Source organism: Leopardus geoffroyi, chromosome A1 (assembly GCF_018350155.1).
Source record: "Leopardus geoffroyi isolate Oge1 chromosome A1, O.geoffroyi_Oge1_pat1.0, whole genome shotgun sequence".
In the NCBI taxonomy this organism is placed as follows: domain Eukaryota; kingdom Metazoa; phylum Chordata; class Mammalia; order Carnivora; family Felidae; genus Leopardus; species Leopardus geoffroyi.
The window spans coordinates 42,241,515-42,266,631 of NC_059326.1; the positions used below are offsets into that span (position 1 = coordinate 42,241,515).

Consider the following 25,117-nt stretch of genomic DNA (forward strand, 5'->3'; position numbering starts at 1 on the left):
TCAAGCCTTACAGTAACATTATTATGTTTTCCTCTCCTAGGTTAAATTTGCTCCTGCCATGTGTTCTTGATTCTTGAACATATCTTACTGTACCACGGCTTGCACTTTATGGCAACTTGCTGAATATAAAAATATGTCCCCTGTAATACCTGAGACAAAAAGAAGTACGTGTGCCTGCCTGCTCAGCATGATGTACTTAGCATATCATGTAACAGAATCTTTGGTATATTTGTTGGATGAATATTTGTGGCAGGCAGGCAGACAGGGATTATTAATGTAGGATTTACAGACTGGTTTCAGTACAATTATGGAAAAGGTCAACAAGGGGAAGATGGGTAATTTGCTTCCACTCCACAGAACAGTCTCAACATCATGTTTATGGGTGAGAACAAAGGAAAGAATGTCTAGCACCCAATCTCTGTTTATCTGGTTTAGGGGATGTATTTATGGCTCCATTTAAAAAATCAAATCAAACCACATTCAGAAGGCAGAGATAAGTAGGAGAGATTTGGTAAAATATGTATATTTTTATATTACTCCATACTGCTAATACCTTCTATGATTTTCAAACATAAGTTTATACTGTGAAATAACAATATTAATGTGTTTGTAGAAAACATCATACATAGGCATTAGACATGAATGTATGTAGTGTCTGTGTACTATTGTACTATAAATTCTTTGACTTCTTAGTAATTTGTTTCAAATTTATCTATACTGACTTGGTAGCAAATAAGTGGTAATTAACAAAAATTCAAAGATGTTGGGAAAATTTATCTCTATATAATATAAATCACACATGACAAATACATATCAAGGAGACTTTTCAATCAGTCATTAAGTATGGTTTAAAATGGTAGTCAGCAATTGTCCCTGGATTTGTTAGAAACTGTCCACAAGGCTAATCTTACATAAAATGGCATGTAAGTAAGATCTTTGACTTTTCCCAGTTGGGCATGTGAGAACTTAACCCAAACAAGCTGCAAACCATGATATGTATTTTTTGTTATTTTGCTAAAGTGCAGATTTGGGTCCTTAATGATAAAAGAATGAAAAGAGGAATAAATCCTTATCTAGTGAGTGAGCTAGTCTGTCATGTAGCATCCTTTCTCTACTGACTGTAATATATGCAAAGTTTCACCATAAGTGACTGAAGTGTAACAAAGCTTTTATCATTTTGGCGGGTAATCTTAGATGTTACTGAGAATTTAAATATTTTGACATAATGAGAATTATTCCCAAAATATATATGTATATCAATGTATATAATAAGAGTGTGTGTGCGTGTATGTGTGTGTGTATATCTTAAATATTTTTACCTTTGTGATTTTAGAAAAGGTTGTTCTTATAAAGAAAAAAAAATGAAAACAAACTGGCTTGTGAATTAATTTGGCATTATTAGATAAAATTACTCCCAAATATTATAACATGTAATTATTGCTAAATGATTTGACTATTAATTACTTTAACTTAAAAGCTGATATCAACTGTAATCTCTATTCTAAGGACAGAACACATTTATTCTTTGAAAATTAAATGTGCTTGGGTCACACAACTATATAAAACACCAAAAACAGGAAAATGTAAGTATGTAGTATAATATTTCATGTACTAGATTCTGTTTATTTAGATCCAGACTGTTAGTTAATTAAGTCAAAGTTAATCTGTAATAAATACAGAAAAGAGGAAAGGAAAGAGAAGAGAAAAAAGAAAAGACCAAGATCAAGTGAGACAAAAGTAAAAGCCTTTTGGCTTTATATCTTTCCCTTTTTATTTGAACGTAACAGATAACGTTATCATTTTGCTATTACTCCATTTGATATTATTAATTTAAATTAGAGTGTTCTATGCTATGGTTACAAACATGGAGAACCACTGTTCTCCTAGCTCTCAGTGTGCCTTTGTTTCGGTGAACCCAAGCTCAAGGTATACCTGTAACTCCATCTTTAATGGTGGGAAAAGTATACTTACCTGGAAGACTTATTGTCCTAAATGAGGTTATGAATGTGAAATGCAACACACAAAATAATAGTAATAATCTAATACATTTTAATTCTATTCTCTTCCCACATGCTCCTCTCACTCTCCATTTGACATATTTTTATTCTGTTAAATATTTCCATCAAATGACACCATTGGAATGTTTGTGAAGCCAATGATAATTTAACTTCTATGTATCTCTGACCAGCAAACCCTGTGTCACAAATTTATGTAAAAGGTTAAAAACATTTTCCTTATCAAAACTGTTTTCCCAGTTTTGGTCTGGAGATTTATAGTAGTGGTCCATCCTGGGATATCTTGATCAACCATCTGTACCCATGAATTTCACACTTGTGATAACTGCCACATTTCCAAAGTCTGGCGGCTAAAATTCATACTTATTTTAAAAGTCTTCCACCAATCTCCCTAACTCTTAGAGCTAAGATTTTCATCTGACATTGATTTTCGGATTTCATTGCTACAAGGGAAAAGTCTTATCTCAAAAATTCATACACTGAACACTAGACCATTTTGTAAAAATACTTTAGCTCAAGCATCAAAAACAGTGACAGGGAACAGCTACTCATACTGAGATGCAGTCTTGTGTGAATTCCAATAACTATGAGACATTTTCCTACAGATTGCAGAATATAGACACTGAAAGCTCTATCCACTTGCATCCTATGCTATTTCATGGGTAAAGGGAACTGAACATAATAGAAGGGAAATGACAATAAAATTTATGGATCAAAGAGGCTTAGTAAAGGTAAGATGCATTTATGGCATGAAAACAATGTGCACTTATTCATTTCTATGCTTGTATTTTAACTATGAAGGCTTTGTGTATCCGGGGACAGAGCTCCGTCAGGAAAACTTAAATATGACAATTCGTTTAAATTCCAGATCTTATTTAAAATCTAGTTGAAGAAAAATTTTCAAATATGAACTATTTTTTCTAACACTTGCATAGAAATTTTTTACGTAGCTTAGAAGTAGTCATTAGGTCACTCGAGGATCAGAAAGCCTGGATCTAATCCTAGTGCTATCACTAGCTAGCTCTGTGACCTAGGGCAAGCTCCTCCATCTTTCTTGTCTTCAACTTATGCCTCAGTAATATGAATACATAATCTCCGTGGTCTCCGATGACTAAATAGCCTGCGAATTTGTTTTGACTTCAATACTATCTTAGGGTAATTAACCTTGTAGTTCCTGTGGTTATATTCCAGCTCCATTAGTTACTACCTGTGTGAATGCAAGCAACTTACGTAACTTCCGTGTGCCTCAGTTTCCCTATCTGTAAAATGGGAATAATGGGGTTGCTGTCAGAATTAAAATGAGCTACATTTTAATGATTCTAATATGTAAGCTTTCTTATACTTTAACATAACTTAAAGTGGGATACATATTAAGGAAATCATATATAAGCACTTACCAGAGTTTAATCAACAGCAATTCTTCTCAATGGTAAATGAAATTATAGCATGGGTTATGCTAAGCTGTTATACATTAACATCTTAACATCATAGACTAGACAAAATTTGGTAATATATATGAAGAGTCTGGAATAATGTCTGCTAAAAGATTACCCATTAGCTAATACTAGCATTCCTCTATGAGTGAGCAGTAATTGTTATATCTAAGTTAAGCATGATGGGCAAAGTCCGATAATTTAAAAATGATTAAAACTTTGCTGGTCATACAGCCTTGGTTTTGTGTTGTATCTAAAGTTGAAATACAAACTTAATAGCTTCATTCAGATTAATCAATATTAGTTGACAAAAATATGACTTTCTACTTGAACAGTATGGCTTTATTCAATTAAATATTTTTATGATAAAAAGACCTAACATGTTTTTTTTTTACTTTAGTAAAGTGATTAAAGTGGGAAAGTATAAATTGTGAGAAAATAAAAAATTAGTAATATATTTACCAGGCTTACCACATTATTCGATGTAAAGGAAAAATAGTAACAGCATAGCACAGGAACCAACTTTGTAGGTTATGATCACTTTCCATTATTAATTTTCAAAAATGATTAATATTAGATCAAGAACTTTTAAGGAACTGGTTACTGAAACTATCCCCTTTGTTATTGTTCTATAGACATTAAACATTATACAGACACCCTGTGTTGCAGAATGCTTTTTTTTTAAGTTTACTTATTTTGACAGAGAAAGACAAAAAGAGACAGATAGAGAGAAAACACAAGTGGAGGAGGGGCAGAGAAAGGGAGGGAGAGAATCCCAAGCAGGCTCTGTGCTGTAAGTATGGAGCCTGATGCAGGGCTCAATCTCATGAACATTGAGATCATGACCTGAGTTGAACACTTAACCAACTGAGCCACCCAGGTGTCCCTTACAGAATGCTTTATAACACTGCCAAACAGGCATTACTTCTGTCTCCAAGTTTTATTTTCTAAGAAACGTCAGCAGAGATTTTCTCTCTGTGTTAAAAAAAAAAAAAAGTATACTCAGTAAATTAGGTATATTATGATGAAAAGCCATTTAACAAATAACAAAATGAAAAACCATTTAAAGGACAAAATGTAAATGATGGCCAAATATACTCATAAAGAGCTTGAAACAGACCCCAGCACTGAGTATCAGTGCCACAAAAATATCAGCTGTCAATGTCATTATCTTTATTTAGTATCATAGACCACTAGAAAGAGAGAGGACCTTAGAGATGACCTAATCTGAAACCATTCAGACTACAATGGGCCTGGAATACGATGGTTAAATGAGAATTTGGGGAATTTTAAAAAATAATTTGTTTACCTTCTTTTGTTTATAAGTATAACACAAATTTACTTTCACTGTTCTTTGATAATTGGAATCATAATATAAGTCAACATGATAACTTGGAGTATCATTTTTTCTTTCTTACCTATCTTCTCTAGACAAATAAACCCTGTACAAACTGTGCTCTTGTGCATTGGGCCTTATAAATATCCAGGGAAGAATAAAAATACCATTCACAGAAAACTATTTTAATTTTGGCTTATTTAAATTCTCTACAAAAAATAAGGAAATCTTCGGGATTTCAGTGGCTTTCAGAATGTTGTGCATGGGCTTTGTAAATATTTACATGAGTTTTTATTTATGAATAAAACTTATTTATTTATGCCATAAAATAACTGTTCTTGTGTTATTATTGGATGCAATAAGGGTGATTCATGGGAGAAATTTCCATGTTCTACACACTTGAAATATACAAACTAATGATGATAAATCAAGAGGTTAAATTATCATTCTTTTCTCAACTGCCAAGTGATTGAGATTTTGGAGAAAGAGAGAGGAAATAAAAGCAAAACAGGAAGAAGAATATATGCTATAGGTAAGAAGGATGCTTCTGAATAATTAGATCCACACAAAGAAAAATAAAATATGTGAAGGAAGTATTAGGAGATAAAACTGTCCAAAATATCACTTTAACATTTTTCCATCTCAATTAATGGTTTGTTAGAAAGAAGTTGCTTACTCAGTAAAATTTCTATTAAAAAAAATAGTTTCTCTGACCTACATTACTACTGGGAGTTTTGAGAATGACAGATGCCTTTACTTGGCAAAAACTAGTGCGAAAAACCTGTACTGGGGCACCTGGGTAGCTTGGTCATTTAAGTGTCTGACTCTTGATTTCAGCCCAGGTCATGATCTCACAGTCATGAGATTGAGCCCTGCATCAGGCTCCACACTAAGCACGGAGCCTGCTTGGGATTCTCTCTCTCCCTCCCTCCCTCTCTCTCTCCTCTTTCTCTCTCTCTGCCCCTCCCCCACCCTCTCTCTCACTCACAATAAATAAATAAATACCTTTTAAAAAGCAACTCTGTACTACTACTACTAATAAAAATGTTTTCAATAACTTTAAGGAAATTGGGGAAAAAACTAGCTTCAATGAGAAAATAGAATACATGCTATTAACCACATATACATATACATATTATCTATCTATTCATCATCTCTCTGCAATCCATATGTTATGACTACAGAAATACATGAAACAAATATGTGTGTGTTAATATTAGAGTTAACTATTGAAACACAATTCCTTAAAAACATTGATCTTAAAAAATGGATCTATTATATAATGTGAACATACTCAACACTACTAACTGTAACTCTAAAATGATTAAAATGGTAAATATTATGTGTTTTATACCACAATTTTAATAAATTAAAATAAATATAATAGATTTTTGCAACCAGTCCTGTTAGAACGATTGGTACTAGAATAGCCCTCACGACATAAAAAAAGATAAAAGAAAAAACAACAAAATGTGGATCTTCTACATTTTACAGTGGATGGACTCGTTAAGCAAAAAGGAAGGTAATTTTTATTTTCAATTCAAAAAATGAGGAAGTAAAGAATCAAGCTGAGAAAAGGTAGAAGAAAGAGAAAAGATTAATAAAAATTCCAGTTACCCTGTTCATATTAAGCAACATGGTCTTCTCTATCTTCCCTAACTGTAGGATATGAAGCAAATAAATCTTTCAACAAATACATGTTCACATCTTTTAGCTCAACTAATAAAAATGAATCAATTATGAATCTTTAACTCCAAAAGAAAGTTGCTCATTACTTTCTCCAAAAATAGGTAATAATCAACACTTTGCATTCAATGGCAAGAATATTGAATTTAATAGCTGCACTATTACCAAAGAGGAAAGATATTATTGTTTGCTTTTTGTTCTAAAATTCTTTATTTAAGTTGTTTAAAAAAGTACTAGCATAAAAATATGAACATAAAAGAGGATGGCAAAGAAAATGTTTATAATAGTTAACTCAGACTATATACAATCACTAGGAAAATGCAAATTGCTCACTACTAACATGGTCTCTATAGAGATATGGCATACCTCGTAATGGCTTTCTTCATTCTCCTGAATGTGGAAACCCGCAGAGCTGGGACATTTCTGAGGAGTGACAGGAATATTGTCACTTTTGCTGTGTGAGTTACACTGAAAGAGATTACCAAATAATTGTGACAAACTACTCCACATTCAGGGTGTCTATTGAGAGACATGGCTGTTTGCTAAGAGTCTAATCAAAGGAGTACCATTTGAACTAGCAAGCATCTATACTCATAGGTACATGCATTAATATGCAGCCTTTACCAAAAAAAGAAAAAAAATCCCCAGGATTTTGACAAATTGTCAAAATGTTTTAAGCGAAGCTAAAGAAATCTCAAATGTAGTTATTTTATTTTTACCCTTTCTTTTTTTAAGCAATATGTTCTTATGATTTGGGTAACTAAATCTTACACGGTGCTACTCTTTGTGTGACATATTATTCAAGTGCTTGATATATACAATACACATGGTAACAGAGTTATTATTATTTTTCCCACTTACAGATGAGGAAGATTAGGCGTACAAAATACACTTCTCAAGGTTGGGCTGTTACCCAGCTTTCTAGGACCAAGTCCCATACCTTCTCTACTACACGCATGGCCTTTACAAATGATACATTTGAAACAGACAAAATTGAAAAACTAAAAGTTTAAGGTCTTAAAATATTACGTCATTTTTCTTCTGTACCAAATATCAAGATTCTCTGAAACAAGTTAACGAAAATAATTCACTTGGAAAAGGATGTGAATTGTGGAAAGTAAAATACTGAATTATGGCTTGGGCTTTCTCCATGAAAATATTAAAATGGTTGTTTTCCATATTCCTTACATAATTTTTTATATGAAAATAAGATATTATTCACTTCCTGTTTTCCTTGCTTCCTTCTTTCCTAAATCTCTTATTAGATTCAAGGCAAGGAATATTTATAAGTATTGCTGTTTGGCCACTTATTAAACATAGCATTGGGACTTCTAAGGTTTCTACATTAATAAAAGATACTGTAATGCCTCCAAAAAAGGTTCACCATTGGTATATAACCTTTCCTCTCCTATATGACTACAACATATGCACAGATTTGTATGACATAAGTAGGGAAGATACTATTTTTTCACACTAGTATGCCACATTTCAATTAACTAATGAAATTTTACTTTTCCCATGCCAAAGAATAATCTATTAGAAAATGACTTTCAAATACATTTTAAAAGCAAATTAATTTTAGAATTTAGTATAAGTTCAGTATGTTGTTACCTCAAGACCACCATTTTGTATATTTAAATATATTTTTAAACACATTACATTCCTTAAGACTTTTTATTTTGAAATAATTTTAAACACGGAAAAGTTGGGGAATAAACACCAAAAAAAGACTTCCAGGATTCCCTTCATTACAATTTCAAATATATCAGTTAATTACCTCATTGTTGGTTGGTTTAAGGGAAATAGCAATATGACAGACTAGGAAGACATGACTCTCAAACCCAAACCCAAACTTTTTCGCATGAAAAACACTATTGTGTTCCTGGCTTCTGTATAAAGAGTATCATTTCAACCCTGTTCAAAACTTACCTCCTCTAGGAACTTTTCTTGAGTAAGTAAACAGGTGGCAATAGACATTTTAAACTCTGCTTTCAACCTAAGTAACTTTAAGGTGTAGTCTGTAAAATGCTGCCCTGCCAGTGTTAATTCCTGGCCTGTGCCTAAGTTTGTCTGAACAACTTCCCTGTTAATTATGAAGTACTGACTGTCTCTCATATCTCTCCACAGTGGCTCCCTTAGCTTTCTAAAGAAAAAAGCTTAGACCTTAAAACAGTTATTTTCATTTGTGATGTTCCTAAACATTTTAATCATTCAATTCCTGTCCCTAGTCCTTCTAACTTTTCATGCTGTTTAATCTTTTTTAAAACGTCTCATGTTTGTGCTATGCAGTTTTTCTCCCTAGAATCATTTCAATTCCTGTGGCCTGGCAGTGGCCCTCACCCTTGCTATATATGGGAATGACCTGGGAAGTTTTAAAAAATACCAAAAACTGAGTCCTACCTCACACCAGATAAATTAGAGCTCAGTTAAAAACATTTTTTAAATGCTTAGGTAATTCTAATGTGCACCCAGAGTTTAGAATCCCTGGGTTAACATTTCTTTGTCTGGTGCTCATGACAATACAGTAAATTTTGGCCTCGCTCCTCTTTTGATCTAATCTCTTGCTCTTTAGTATTTGTTTTCCCTTTTCCTCATTTAATCAGTCATATAATTAGGGTTTTTTTCCCCACAGATTATATCATAATGCCTTGAACCTGAAAAATATCTCATATTTGTATAATACTTTATACCTTTACATATGAGATTTTATGTATCATCTACCAGAAACCTTTGCAGAGAGGTAAAAACATACACCTTCTTTAACAGATGAGGAAGACAGAGGTTCAGATATATTCAATGCCCTTCGTGCGAAGATTTGCCAAGTGAGAGAATTCCTAAGTAACAAGAGTCGGGCTATTTCTCCTCTGCCATATCTCCCTTATGTAATTCGTTGATTTGCTCACTGATGCACATATTCTATTTGGCGTGTTTGTTCATTTACTGAGTGCATACTGTGTCAGGATTTTATTGGTTCATTAAGGTGTAGCATTTAATATCTGTAATACTCTCACTCTAGCAGTGAAACCACACATAGAAATAACCATAATGATATGTGAAATTGCCACATGAAAATGTATGCGCAGGTTGCTAAGGGACAAAACAGATAGAATGACTAGACTCCTGGGTTTGATACATGGGAAGAATCTGGAAAGATGGGCCAATGAAGGAATCATGGTTAGCACATAGTCATAAAAGAACAAACAGCATATGCAAAGGCTAGAAGACATGAATTCTTGTGACTCTGTAAACTGCAAGGATTTTGACGGTGCATTAACCACGGACCCTGTGAGAACTCATTTGGGGATAGGGACAGAAGTTATTAGAGTATCTTACTTAACAGTGGATCCAATGATGAGAAATTACAGAATCAGGCTTAACATAAGGAAAGACTACCAAATAATGGGATAGGTGCCTCATGGTGGTGGTGTCACGGATGAACTTTAGTCACCATCCTCTCTCTCCCAAATCCAATAAAGAAATATAAACAAACTGAGTGTGTTTGCAATAGGACCATGATGACTGAGCAAGTCTCTCCATCCCAACAAGATCTCACTCAACCCTAAGCCTCTGTGTCTAATTCTGGAGCAGCCTGTTTGTAGAGCAGCAAATGGTATCAAAGGAAAAGTTTAACTCACTTTTCCTGCCTCATTTTTTAAGATTTTTGAGTGTTATGATGCAAATAGCCTCTGGGGATTATAAGTCTATGAGCTAGAGAAAAAAAAGAAATTTTAAAATAACACTCTAAATAATATTTTGAGATCAAATACTATAAATAGCCAAAACTTTAAGAAAACAAGTTCTTAAGTGAAGAACAATTTAATCACCAGGAATCCTTTCTAACAAGTTGCTATTTCAGGAAGAGCTGTAGCCTGAAATGGAAAGAAGATTTATTATAAGTGTCTCAAGATTTCACCCACTAAAAACTTTTTGCCAAATTTGATATGAATAACTATATAATGAATTTTGGTTAAGATGAATTTGCTAAATCAGATTTGATACTGCAGACAAATCACTTGAGAGGTCCAGAGCTTGATAACAACAATCATAGTATATGGAAATCACTGTAAATACATTTGTTTTATACTTTAGAATTCATTTGATGTTTACCATTACCTACAGTTAATAGTCTCAATTTAATATGTGCATAAAGTTTGCTTCTCCAAAACACCCATTGTAGTTCTTGGGAAATTGTCATTTACTACCTACAGAAATACCTACTCAAAAAAAAAGTGCGGGGAGGGGCCCCTGGGTGGCTCAGTCGGTTAAGCAACCGACTTCGGTTCAGGTCATGATCTCCCGGTTCGTGGGTTCAAGCCCCTCATCAGGCTCTGTGCTGACAGCTTGGAGCCTGGAGCCTGCTTCGGATTCTGTGTCTCCCTCTCTCTCTCTGCCTCTCCCCCACTCATGCTCTCTGTCTCTCAAAAATGAATAAACATTAAAAAAAATGTTTTTTAAGAAAAAGAAAAGAAGAAGAGATGAGAAGAGAAAAAAGAAAGGAAATATCTATTCAAACTTGCCTCATAATCAGGAATATTAGCTTTTTCATTTTTGACAAATTTCTGAAAAGGGACTTCAGAGCCATGATATCAAGAGAAGAATATCAACAGTAGCAAAAGCAACAAAAGTTTAATGAAAAATCACGTAAGGCACAGCTGTTTTCTTTGCAAAAAAGGGTTGTTGTGGGTTTTTTTTTACATTTTCTACCCAAGTCTATAGTAGCAACAATATGTCCTTTTATTCTACTCCTCCTCCTACCTTCTTATAAAATCAAGGTAGTTTGCTAAAATTCAATGCCACTGTTATAAATTTCATGCAATCATTATAGAGGCAGTAGCTTGTAATTCTGTGCTATAGGTTTCATTAAATAAAAATTCCATTTGTTAAAAACTCCCACTGAAAATCTTATTCCTACCCATTTTAAGAAATTATTTTGGTGAAGAATTATAAAACAGTCTTAAAACTTTTGATTAAAAAGAGCTCTGAGGTTAGTAAGATATTCACATTTACAGAAAAGAATTGAAAGAACTGTCTGTACTTGGTGCCTTCAACATCTGTGCATTCCTTTCGAGGACCCGTATGTGTCCGGTTTTACTGCACCCATCCCACTGAAACTGCTCTGTCATAACCACCAATCATTTCCACATTAGTAACTCAAAGAGTGATTCTCAGGTCTCATCTCATTGACACAACTGATAACTCCTTTCTTCCGAACATATTTATGTCTCCAGCCTTCCAGGATACCACACACTCATGGTTTTCTTTTTACCTCTTGTGCTCTCTCTCTGCAATCATTTAACTGTTCATGTTGTTATTGTTGATGTAAAAAACAAATTGCAAAGCATAGAGAAAATGAGGTCTGAGTACTTTCTCAGAAAGTATCCTCTCTGATGGTGTTCTCCATGGGTTCTTAAAATACTTTCTCAGATAGACACATGAACAATTTCTTATTTACAAGCCGACAAGGGAAGGATTCTTAGAATATTCCTAAACATGCTTACTTGAAAGAAGATATTTTATGAGCATTTCCAGAAGCTGATGAAAATTTATAGTTTAAGAGATCTGTAGGGTAGATTCTTACTATTTCTGAAAATGTGGTCGAATCGCTTACTGTCCTGAAGCCTACCATGTTTCAAATTAGGAAGCCTTGAGCCTGGCTATCGACAGTCTTCTACTATCTTCTATATATCTTTCTCCAATGGTTTATTTTCTTGTCATCATTAAATATAATTAGAAAACAAAACTAAAATGTTCATCAAACTGTGGTGAACACAAAGGTATTCATCTTGGGTAATAGGTATTTTGATTTAAAATTGGGGCACCTGGATGGCTCATTTGGTTAAGTATCTGACTCTTGATTTTGGCTTAGGTCATGATCTCATGGTTTGTCAGATCATGCCCCATGTGGGGTTCTGTGCTGACAGCACAGAGCCTGCTAGGGATGCTCTCTCTCCCTCTCTGCCCCTCCCCTGCTCCCTCTCTCTCAAAATGAATAAATAAAATTAAAAATAAATAAATAAAACAGAATAAAATAAAAATGCAGTATAATAAAATTTAAAACCAAATGCCATATAAATAGCTATTCAAATCACAGAAATACAGATGGCCAGAATATATATCAATTTCAAGGTAGAGATTACTTAAGTAAGATGAGAAACAAAGATAAACCATCAAAGGATTCAAAAGGAATATCAATTATACCTGTAGTATACAGGAAATCTGTTTATTTTTTTAAAAGTTGTTTGTTTTGGGGCACTTGGTGGCTTAGTTGGTTAAGCGTCCAACTCTTGCTTTCAGCTCAGGTCAGGTTCATGTGTTCAAACCCTGCATCGGGCTCTGCGCTGACAGTGCAGAGCCTGCTTGGTATTCTCATTCTCTCTCTCTCTCTCTCTCTCCCTCCCTCCCTCCCTCCCTCCCTCCCTCCCTCTCTCCCTGTCTCTCTCTGCCCTTCCTACATTGGCTTGTGCATGCTCGCTCTCACTCTCTCTCTCTCTCCAAATAAATAAATAAACTTAAAAAATTGTTTGTTTTACCAATCTCTTTTTGAAAAGGGTATTTTTTCTTTAAATATTGGAGACAGAAATATTACAAAATGTTAATATTGTTACATGTTAATTGTCATATGTTAATTTGGAGTACCAGGGACCTAGGTATTTTCCTTATTTCTCTTTACTTTTTCTAAATTTTCCAAATAACTGAATGTGAATAAGCACATAGAAAGCATGGCTTTGTTAAAAATTTCAACAAGATTTTTGACAATGGTTGTAAAACAGTTTTAAAAACCATAAAATCTTGAAATTGTGCATCTTCAGAAGTAAAGACCATGTAGGTGTTAGATGTCTTCTGATTTGGCTCAGGGTCAGTTCTTCCCTTGTCAGTAGAGAATGTTCCTCTAAAGCCAGGTGAGAAACATGCCAATTTTCCCTTCTCTAGTTCTGCAGCATAAAGGTCTTTCTCTACTTTCTTTAAATATAGTTTTCCTTTTTTCACTTTACGAGGGAACATGATTATCCTGTTGACAATTTATCAGGAGTATGTAACATAATGCCTGCAGCAGCGCTAGATGTTTTATAGGTATTTTAAGTGAAAATTTTAAGTGAAGTAAAAGAATAAATGAAAGTCTTTACAGTGACTTATATTCACCTAGATTATTTTGGCTTCTAACTCTCCAGGTGATCATTTCTTTGTAGCTGTTCTCTTTTTTTGTTGGTTGGTTTGGTTTTTGTTTTTTTGTTCCCAACAGACACATTCATTGCAATTAGCATCCCAAAATTAGTATTTTGTCTCACAGATGCTATCACAAAAATAAGGTGCACTAGTAGCACAGATTGAGAGTACCTGTGGTAGAAACATTAAACAAAGCAGTGGCTTTAGTCTTCATGGTTTGTTTCTCCAACTGGACCCTCAGCAACTCATGGCAGGAAGCAACTTCCTCACAGTACTCTCTTACCTAAGTGAATACGTTTGAAGTCACCTATTATACACATGAACAAATAGCTTCTCTTCAACTGCCGGGGCCTGCAGCATTTCCCTACCCAGGAGACTTTCCCAAGTCCAACTTTGGTTCTTCCAGGGCAGCAGACCACCCAGCAAGCAAGTTGACTAGGATCTGCTTCAGAACTCCCTGAATTGATAACCCTTATCACTTTGAGTAAATTTCCCCCACCCCTCTCACAATCCCCATTCCAGATGTCCTTTCAGTCCAGAGACACCATTCTCCTTTCTTCTTGTTGTCTCAAAATTACCTCCTCTCTTCTCTTTCTCAATAGTACTTCTTTTGCTCCCTATCCCAACAAGCCTTTTGACTTTTAATCCAGGTATGCAGAGAGACTAGCCAGATAGAGGTGGTCACTACTGCTCAACAAACAGCCAAAAGTTGACCATTCCAGGTAGGATTTATGAGAAAAGAAAAGAAAAGATGATTCCATATAGTCTTTTGTCACAGGCCAAATACATTCAATTATGGTTCCTTGTGAACAAGTGAAATTAACAATTAAAAACGTATTTCTTATTGTGCATTTTGTTGTTGCAAGTAGATCACGTTTAAAGCATTTGTAGAAACTTTCCCTCAATTTACTACTTTATGATACACTAAATGAAACCCATTTGTTCCCAGTCAACACACAAGGAATACTTTATAACCGGAAAAAATCTTAACAAATCTAAGTTTAAAAAAGATTGGAAAAAATGTTAATAATGTGAAATTAAAGTCTGAGGAAATTCAGTAAGAGGTATACAGCTCAAGCACCAGATGAAACATCTTATTTTTTTCTTTGTTTAGAAATTTCTCTCTCCTACACTATTCCAAAATTTAATGGTCTCTATCACCAGCTGGCTGATATTTTTCAAATAATTCTAACAATTTAATAAAATGTATAGGTGCCAAGTACCATAACCGAGGAATAGTTTCTTTCAATGTATTATTGCTTAAGTAATATTTCAGAGCAATCTATCGTCATAAATAACTTCGGTTACTATGGAGTTTTAGCAACTCTGTATATTGTCCATTTTCTGACAATGCTTTTTCAGTTGATTTTCCTTCTGTGCTAGAACTTTCAAGGCTTTTCTTAAGGGGCTATACACAAATCCAGAAAAAGAGAGAAAGATAGATGGATAGAGATATATTCCAAAAATAATCATTCAGTTTTTTTTATATGCTGCATCAATCTGAATTCTGTCTTCTTTTGTCAATAAAATATAAAATGAGAGTGAGAAGAAAGGGGAAAATAATTTATAAGTCTTGTAGAATTTTTGATAATTCAATGAAGAGTCAAGAAGTAACACCCTATGGCAAAACTCCTTAGCTGGTTCCCTCTAAATATGCAATAGAAGAGCAGAGCTCTGAGAACTGAACATTCAGTGTGCCAAAGCTTTTTCAAGGTGCCGCAGTGCTGGGTACCTGGGATGACAAAATTTTGCTAAGTAAATAAAATACATAAATAAGCCCATACATTTTCTCACATCTGGCTGTAAATTCTTCATGAGCAATTACTACCAAGCTCTCTAACTTAATATAGATAAACCGGATACAATTTCAAGTCATTACTCATGAAGGAGGAGCATGCAAAACCACCTTTATGAGGACCACAAATCATAGCGGCTCTGTGCACATTACAACACTTTTCTTTAAATGCTTCCTGGATATTATGTTATATTAGAGTTTTATGTACCTTTTTTTGAACCAGTTGACATGGGTAGACATAGGAAATAAAATTCCTCAGAATTTTAACTTCAAACACTAGTGTTCTCTACTTTAAAATTTCTCCATTGGTCCCCTCCTGTGCCTTGCTCTAAAGCCCATTTCACAAGAGCAATAATACATTGAAAGGTTTCAAATTACAAAAGGATTCCATGTTCTGTGGCTTAGGCAAAGACCTATTAATGCCAGTTGACACTGCACATTGTAGTTTCATTGTGCTTTTAAATAAATGATGCAGGTAACACAGGCTTTTGCAACTCCACATACACTTAAGTGAGATTTTAACTTCTGTCCAAATATATTTCAAGTAATACAATAACAGACATTTTCAATATCAGGGTTGATCTTGATCATTCATGCTATATTTTTATTCAAGGCAACTGTTTTGGCGTTTTATGTAGTTCATTTAAGTTTATTTCATTATATGTTGTAATAAAATCCCTGAGACAGCAGTTCTGAAACAGTACCAAATACATAGTGCTAAAACCAATTTATAAAAAAAAACAGTATTAATTTATAACATGTTCCATTAAAAGGCATCAAAATGCACGGAGAAGCCTATGACGCCTCATATGAGCCTATGATGTAGCAGAGCCCAGGGATACAATGACGGGCTTTCCATCCCTGCAGAGATGGCCCATTTGTGAGTTGCATGTACATGTGTGCACACACACACCATGGTTGTAAATACATATTCCATGTGGGTGATTCATATATTTTTTCATAAAGATGATTACATATATTTGTATATGAAGGAGTATTTCTTTATTACACAGAATTACTTTCATTAATATTACAGGTAGTATATTTTTCTAAAAGATTTTGCCTTTAAATAAATAAAATATATACATATATATATGTGTGTGTGTGTGTGTGTGTTTATAAAATTTTAAGTGTGCTATAAATAAGCCACATATTTTTACTATACTAAGCTAATATATAATGTCTAACACAAATGCATCTTAGAGTTTAGGGGTAAAATATTTCTGAAAAATAATCCTATCAAGAATTATATTTTGAAACTTCTGTGGCAGAGAGAGAAAATTTTTTTAAAACCTGGATTGAATGTAATTTCCAATAGTAGGACTATGTCTATTTACCATGAAAAATACTTTCCAAAAGTAAATATTTACCATAATATTAGCTTTCACTATCTGCATGCCTGTCTTTAACAACAGACTTCAAGTCAACCTTTAGTCAAAGAAATCAGATAATAAATTTGGAGATTCAAATCTAGAGTGCTTTAAAGTGAATTCAAAATTCAAGGCTATGCCAGGTATTTCAATATTATTTTTTCTAGGCAAATGCTTAAATAAGTTCAGTGGTTTATTATACTTCTCTTCCTGGAAAGTTTCCTTTTTCTTTTTTTTTAGTGTTTATTTATTTTTGAGAGAGACTGAGTATGAGTGGGGGAGGGGCAGAGAAAGAGGGAGACACAGAATCTGAAGCAGGCTTCAGGCTCTGAGCTGTCAGCACAGAACCCAACATGGGGCTTGAATTCACAGGTTGTGAGATCATGACCTGAGCCAAAGTCGGATGCTTAACCAAATGAGCCACCAGGTGCCCCTTCCTGGAAAGTTTTCTGAAACAGACCCGAAGCTGGAACCTATAGTATTAATAACATACACAGAGAGAAAAAGAGAGACAGCAAGCACACTGATTTTTTTATAGTACACTAATAACAAATGCTATCCCTTGAATACATAATTGTAAGATGTGTTTGTATAATCTGAGTGTTTTGGGTTTTGATTTTAATTCATTTATGCAAATTGTACAGTATCTTAATTTGAGTGAAAACATATCTCTTTAATGATATACAGTAAAAAAGATGTTCTAGAATACCCTGGAAAGTGCCACTTGGTCTTTGGGGGACTTAGATTTGACTCTCAGCCCCACCACCATCTGACAGCATGTCTTTGCCTCAGTGTTTTTATCTGTAAAATGGGAAGTTTAGAGGTTAGATCTTCTCCACCTCTCCAAGTAAATATGCATTATACATGTGAGATGTTATTAGATATGTTACCCAAAACTTGGTAGTTTTTTTTCCCAAATACTGATCTCTAAACTTAGATCTTCATAAAATGGTGTAAATAATTTACTTGATAAAATAAACTGCAGAAAATTAGAAACTTTGCCACTGATTCTGTTATAATTCAACACTGATTCATTTGCTCTCATCTTGTTGATAGCTTTGAAAATGTGTGTGGCTGTATTAAAACAAAAGGAAAACTTTTAATTCTCATGCCCCATATACATCTTTTTATTCATGAAGAGGAAAAAAAACTACTGTCAAAGCCTGATGTTTATTGACTATACTTCTACTTTCTGTGCAGAAAAAGAATTGGTGCTTTGGGTAGCTTTTGAAATAATTTAGAGTATTTAGGGCCAAATTAAAAAAATTAATCACAGTGATGTTGGATGGAAACTCTTCAGCAAGTCTGGAATCTCTCTAGCTGTGAATGTTTAAAAGGCTAGAGCATTTTTAAAATCTATTTTTAAAATTAAAGTTCTATGTATTTTAAGGAACAAAACCAAGTCACATGAGAAACATGCTCACTTTCAAGGTCTTAAAACTGGTTCTTCTTATAGGTTTGGGCTGAGAATCCCCGAAGGAATGTATTTTCACAAATAAGGAAATATCTTTAGATGTAGTCACTGCTAATAGAATACGTCTTTTGAATTACTTTACCTCCAAGCTCCAAACTAAAATAACATTGGCAAAACCACTTTACTGTTTGACTTTAATCCTCAGGTCATAGAACTGTAACACTTAGATGACTCTCTAAAACACTATCACTTCTTTGATTTATCCTTATTAAGTTGTTCCTCTGGTGAAGGGAGGTATAAAAATGAACCAGAAATAGATTACATATACATATAAAAATCCATTTTGAAAATTTATATTAATAAATGTGAAGCATAACTGGGAAACATTTATTTTCAGACTAGGAAAACGATAAAACATATAATTCAATACTGTCTTCAAGAAACACATTAAATGCAGTAAATTTTATGATTTTATAAATTCTCCCAAATAAACACATCCATTTAATCAACCAACATTTCTTTTTTTTTTTTTTTTTTTTTTTTTCAACGTTTATTTATTTTTGGGACAGAGAGAGACAGAGCATGAACGGGGGAGGGGCAGAGAGAGAGGGAGACACAGAATCGGAAACAGGCTCCAGGCTCTGAGCCATCAGCCCAGAGCCCGACGCGGGGCTCGAACTCACGGACCGCGAGATCGTGACCTGGCTGAAGTCGGACGCTTAACCGACTGCGCCACCCAGGCGCCCCTCAACCAACATTTCTTAAGAACCTCCATGTGCCAAATACTTTTTAATGATTTTGTTAAAAGAATACAATTAAGAAATAATCCTTGTCCTCAAAGAATTGACGGTATTTTCAATATGGTCATTTTTGTGAACCCTCTATATTCCCAAATGTGTTCATATATATATATATATATATATATATATATATATATATATATATACATATCTCCAAAAAGAAGGTAAAAGAGAATAAAACTTGAAGAGAAGGGAATAGATGGTGGCATTTTTATAGCTTCTTCCCTCATATAGCGTTTTTTTAGAATACAGAAAGATGGCTTTTTGTTAAACAATACCACACTTTTGTCCTATAATGGTATTACAATAAATATTGTACTCCAACTAGGGGTGCCTGGGTGGCTCAGTTAGTTGAGCGTCCAACTTCGGCCCAGGTCATGATCTCGTGGTTCATGGGTTTGAGCCCCGTATCGGGCTCTGTGCTGACAGCTCAGAGCCTGGAGCCTGCTTTGGATTCTGTGTACCCACCTCTCTCGGCCCCTCCTTGACTCATGCTCTGTCTCACTCTGTCTCTCAAAAATAAATAAATGTTAAAGAAAATTAAAATATTGTACTCCAGGGGCACCTGGGTGGTTCAGTCGGTTAAGCATTCGGCTTCGGATCAGGTTATGATCTTGCAGTTCATGAGTTCGAGCCCCACATCGGGCTCTGTGCTGACAGCTGAGAGCCTAGAGCCTGCTTTGGATTCTGTGTCTCCCTCTCTCTGCTCCTCCCCTGCTCATCCTCTCTCTCTCTCTCTCAGGAATAAACTTAAAAAAATTTTTTTTTAATAAATAATAAAATAAAATATTGTACTCCAACTAAATAAAGATTAATGTTTAAGTTCATGATAGTTTTTATGTACTGGAGGAGGGGCAATATTTAAAGGTGACTAAACAATATATAGACAACATTTTATTTTTTAATGCTTATTTATTTTGAGAGAGAAAGAGAGTGAGAGAGAGAGAGAGAGAGAGAGAGAGCGAGCATGTAGGGGGGGAGGGGCAGAGAGAGGAAGAGAAAATCCCAAGCAGGCTCCATGCTGTCAGTGCAAAGCCTGATAGGGGGCTTGATTCCAGGAACTGTCAGATCATGACCCGAGCCAAAATCAAGAGTGAGATAATTTACTGACTGAGCCACCCAGGTGCCTCTGGGTGTTATAAAACATTTTTCTTGCTATTAATAATATTGATAACAGAAATACACTTCCAAACCAAGAAAAGGTATGATTAAAAAAAAAAGTTCCCTTTTAGGAAAAGAGAAAAAATGTATCCATACCCTAATTATTGCATATTAACGTAAATTCAATACCATTGAAGCATGGCACCCTGTGGTCTTGTATTAGCACTCTTTTAAAATTTTAAGCTCTTTTATAAAGATTTTTTGATTCAACTTTAGATGATAGGGGTCTGACAAGAATGAGTAGAATTTTTCATTCCCCTTCAGTGAAATAACAGAGACGATTCTGCTAGACTATTTACACAATATTTTTCTTATCATTTTGATTACCAAGAGACCTAAAATAGAGAATGAGACCACCAACACTAAATTGTGTTGATTTTCTTATCTCACTGTAGCAAGATGTTGTTTAAATTAATCTTGCAATTCGTAATGTTACACAATAATCCAAACAGTGTTGGGACACTTTAAAAAACAAAATATAACTTTTGTCCAGCTTCTAAGAGGTAGCAGCTTGTATATGTGTGTGTGTGTGTGTGTGTGTTTGCATGTCTGTGTGTCCATAGAGAAGCAGAAGGAAGCAACCAGATAAGGTAGTTGGCTTCTTTTGAGACTCAACATGAAAAGAAATAAGAAATCAGAGTAAATATGATTCATACTCCTGACACTGAGCTCAGTAGTTCTGAATCCCTCTTTGCCTTTCTTTTAGCCTCTGCTCTTTTGAAGTTCTATTAGGTCTCTTTTTTATTCCCCTCAGTGGCACTGAAACTCTTTTAAGAGCTTGGAATCTGGGCTTGAAAACTGTGCTTGCAAGTAAGGATTTGTAGCAATTCGCTTCCTTTGGGTGACTTCAACATCTGATAGGCTTATTGAATGTTAGAGCTGAAAGGAATGTTAAAGATTCTTTTCTTAAACTCTATTATCAATGAAGAAATTAAGGCACAGAGATTGACTGACCCAACATCAAATATTCAGAGGCCAATAGATGACATATTTTGTTTTGGATGACATTTGACATAGGGTAGAAATTATCTTAATTCCTTTTAATATAATTGAAGCAGAAAGAAATTCAGTCATATTCTCAATACCATATTTTAAATTATAGGCTTACAGAGTTTAAAGGGACCTTTTAACCTAGTTCATTACTATTCTTACAAATTGCCTAGGTCACTCCCACGAAAAAGACTAATAACAAAGACCCATCAATAGACTGAATTTAGACCATCTAGTTCATTCAATCCAGATGGCCATTCAATTTAATAGGAAAAAAAAAAATCTCCCTAGAAGGGACTTATAACCAAATCTCAAGAAACCATCTGCTTAACTCAATATTCGAATGTATTCATAAAACACATCTTTCTCAGTTCAACTCAAAATATCCCATGCTCAGAATTGGGGAGTTAAAAGGGCCAATCAGATATTCTGAAAAATCAGCTAAAAAAGAGAGTCTCATGAATTTAAAAACCAAATACTATGAAATGAATATGGCCAAAATTATAGGTCTATGTATTGTAACTGTATGTGTAATTTATCAATACAGTTTAGACCCTTTTGTGTTAATGGTTGATCGTGAGCGAGACTTAGCTGAACTTTCCCAACTTGTATTTTGTGCTTTTAAGCTGATTGACATTGTACACATCTTCTCAAAACACAGAATATTCTTTCTGATCTTATTCCTTAGTGAGCTTTCTAAAGCATGGAGAAGTATAGAAATTTGGCCACAGTCTTATTAAAATAAATAGCTAAACACAACAAGGAAGCTTTGCATAAGGAGGGAAAACTCATTCACACACAAACATCCAGTAAAGGACACATTCAGCAAATATTTACACACTTTTAAATAAGCTATAGAAAGTACACATGAAAGAAAACAAAACCTTATTTTCTGCTGCTCATTAAACTGAAACTTGCAAATGAAGTTTTCTTTGAAAATTAAAGTAACAACCTACTTTCCCCTATTTCAGTTGCCTATTTCATATATTGAGCATCAAGTAATAAAACATACACTTCACTTGTTGAAAACTTTATCCAATCATTGGATGGTTTATGTTGATTTCAAGTTCGACAAGACAACAACTTTTGCTCAATTTATTCTTCATAAACGAACAGAGTACACGTTAACATCAACTGCCATAAAATCAGGCCTTTGGAAAGGTGTCACATATAAAAGTGGGGCACCCTTGCTTCATACATGATATTAAGTACATATTAAGGACCAAAAATGTTTTCCAGCTTTCCTCATCCTTCAACAGCCTGAGTCAAATGACTCACAATATTCTAGACACATTTTGCATTTTAAATCCTTTTTGAAACATAACCACAAATGAGTTATTTGATTATCATAATCAGAAACACTAATCACTACAGTCTTGATGAAAATTCAGACATTATCTCAAGAGGGCTCTGGCCCAATAAATGTGTTGACATGCTATTTGTTTTTATGATGGTTATTCATTGTGATTCAGTGTAAAATAAGTTTATGGAAAAGTGACAAATACTTGGTGTGAGAATCCAATACAAACAGAAAGTACATAAGAGAGAATCTACCAGAAGACCCCTTTTAATTTCATTACTAAGTTAAATAAATACACAAATATCCTCTTATTAAAATGTTCCCAGAGTAATAGTTGTCTTTATTTATACGAACAATTCTGTAAATGTAAAGTGCCATGTTTTCACTTTAAATTATGTATATAACAAACTACTTAAGACATCTCCCTCTACTATACCCAAACACTCTGAAGAGACACCCCAACATGCAAGACACATTCACCTCTCTCCCGTTCCTTCTCCCATACAACCTTGCACATTAGGAAAGTGCCTCAGGCACCCAGACAAGCAAAATCTAAGATGACCATGTCTTGTGCTGAAACTGTTGTATATGCTATTTAAAAAAAAAAAAAAAATGAGTTCTTTTTCCCCAATGCTTTCATGGAAATGGATGTCAAGATAAAGAAAAGAAAGTCTCAGTTGGTGACTGAAGTTGAAATTGAAGGGTTGGAGTATACAAGGTCCCAGCAGCAGTCATGTATAAGTTTGACAAAACCGTCCAGAGAAAGTAAGCAGACGTTTCCAGAAATGCACAGGCACCAAGTGTAAAAGGAGAGAGGGACGCAGACAGTGAGTGAGACACATAAAAATACATGGAGAAAGTACTTCATTTATCATTCTCTGTTCCACTTTAGATAAGAATCTGAGTGTTCTTCATTCTCTTTCGTTGGATTCCAGGTTATCTATTTTTAATCTAGCTGGTGTAAATGAATTTCTCTTTCTTATAATCACAAGTGTCTTCATCACCAACTTTCTTAATTGTATATATTAAACTTTATTAAGACTTTTTTTCTTTAAATTGACATGATTGGAACCATTTTATTTTTCTTTTTGAGAGAGAGACAGAGGGAAAGTGAGGGGCAGGGAGAGAGGGAGCCCTAAGCAGGGCATGGGCTGACAGTGCGGAGCCCCGACACAGGGCTTGATCTCATGAACCATGAGACTGTGACATAAGCAGAAATCGAGAGTCGGACGCTTAACTGACTGAGCCACCCAGGTGCCCCAAGACTTTGTTTAAACCTTACTTTATGTCACTTTATTACTCTTCTTTTGCAGGAAAGGCTAAGACAAGTAAAAGGAAACATTTTCAAAAAGAAAATAGAATGTGTCTTAATTTATAATTTTAACAGTTTTTTATAATTGTTATAGTAATAATTTTCACTAATTTTCCCCTCTTGAAAAAAAAAATAAGTACAGAAGAATGTGCCCAGGTATCAGATGGATGCCCCACTATTTCTAGGTTATCATGATAAGACCACTAAGTATTCCTGACATGCCAAATGGGTTTAAATCTAAATAATGATATAACTTTGTCAGTTAATTTACTTATCATTAATCTAAGTCTCAGAGTACTTTCAACACTCTCTTTTCCACATATTTCTCTTGTTCGGCACTTTGGAAAGAGTATTCTGCACCTTCTATTGTCAACTACCCCATTCCTCAATGATGCATCACCTTCCTTAACATTTGACAAAAACTACTTGGAAAGCCTCCACTCTTCTTTCTTTCCCTTTTCTTATAATGTTAATCTCTCTTTTCCTCAATAATTCTCTTCATTTTAGTATCCTTGACTGTTCCTTTCTTACTGGAAGCATCTTCTATATTGGTGTTGGTCAAGTACACATTTTTTGTTAGCTTATTTTCTCATTAGTCCTTATCTCTCTGGGAAACTTCATGTAATTCCATATCTTTAATAATGTCATATACACCTTTAAGTGATGATACCCAAATTCACTGCTTCAGAACCAAGTATTTTCCTATGCTTCATTGTGCATTTTTAAATGTTTGCTTAAATACTCCATCTAAGAGTATCTTAAAACCTCATCTTAAAACCAACTCACCCAAAGTCCCACTTATTGGCTTACACCCTCCTTACTCTTTTTCCTTGTGCATCCAGAGCAAATATAACTTTCTGAACATTCATTGCTCTGAATAATAATCAGGTGTTTTTGTGCCTATTTTCCCCTTGATGTTCCAGTGCTGTGCATAGTGTCTAGCAGGTTGTATATTCTTAAAACTGTTTTTGAATTAAAATATTCAGTATTTTCAATTTCAAATTCTACTTTGGAACCACAACATACATTGGCATTCACAGAACTCCATAGATCTGCTACAGCTAATTGGAAGTATTGAATATTTGGGATTGTTTCATTCAGACAGGTTGGTTACATGCAGGCAAAGTCTTCAGAGTGTTCTCGTGGAAAAAGCTTTGTATTCACTGTAACACCATGAGCAAATGGTTATGTCCCTATGGGGATAATGACCCCTTTCCTGACTGTCAAGGAAGGTGGCTAAGAGGCTTAAATAAGTCAATTAGATTGTGAAAGAATTTGAAAACTATGAGGGGCTATTCAGGTTCTGTTAATTAATATTAACATTTAAAATTATATACAACA

The 25,117-nt window shown here is 34.3% G+C and overlaps 1 protein-coding gene across 10 annotated transcripts in view; it reads right to left on the bottom strand.

The window, feature by feature from the left end:
• The window catches only part of PCDH9 (protocadherin 9), a 929,325-nt gene that overhangs the window by 576,861 nt on the left and 327,347 nt on the right, over positions 1 to 25,117 (bottom strand). For 5 of the 10 annotated variants that reach the window (XM_045478599.1, XM_045478577.1, XM_045478652.1 and 2 more), the window contains exon 3: positions 6,837 to 6,938. The exons of 2 other annotated variants lie outside the window; for them this stretch is intronic. In XM_045478599.1, the coding sequence (XP_045334555.1) occupies positions 6,837 to 6,938 (102 nt within the window). Of the gene's footprint in view, positions 1 to 4,390; positions 4,424 to 6,836; positions 6,939 to 25,117 lie in introns of those variants that run through there. 3 more of the 10 variants (XM_045478608.1, XM_045478585.1, XM_045478646.1) reach the window with 2 other exon arrangements.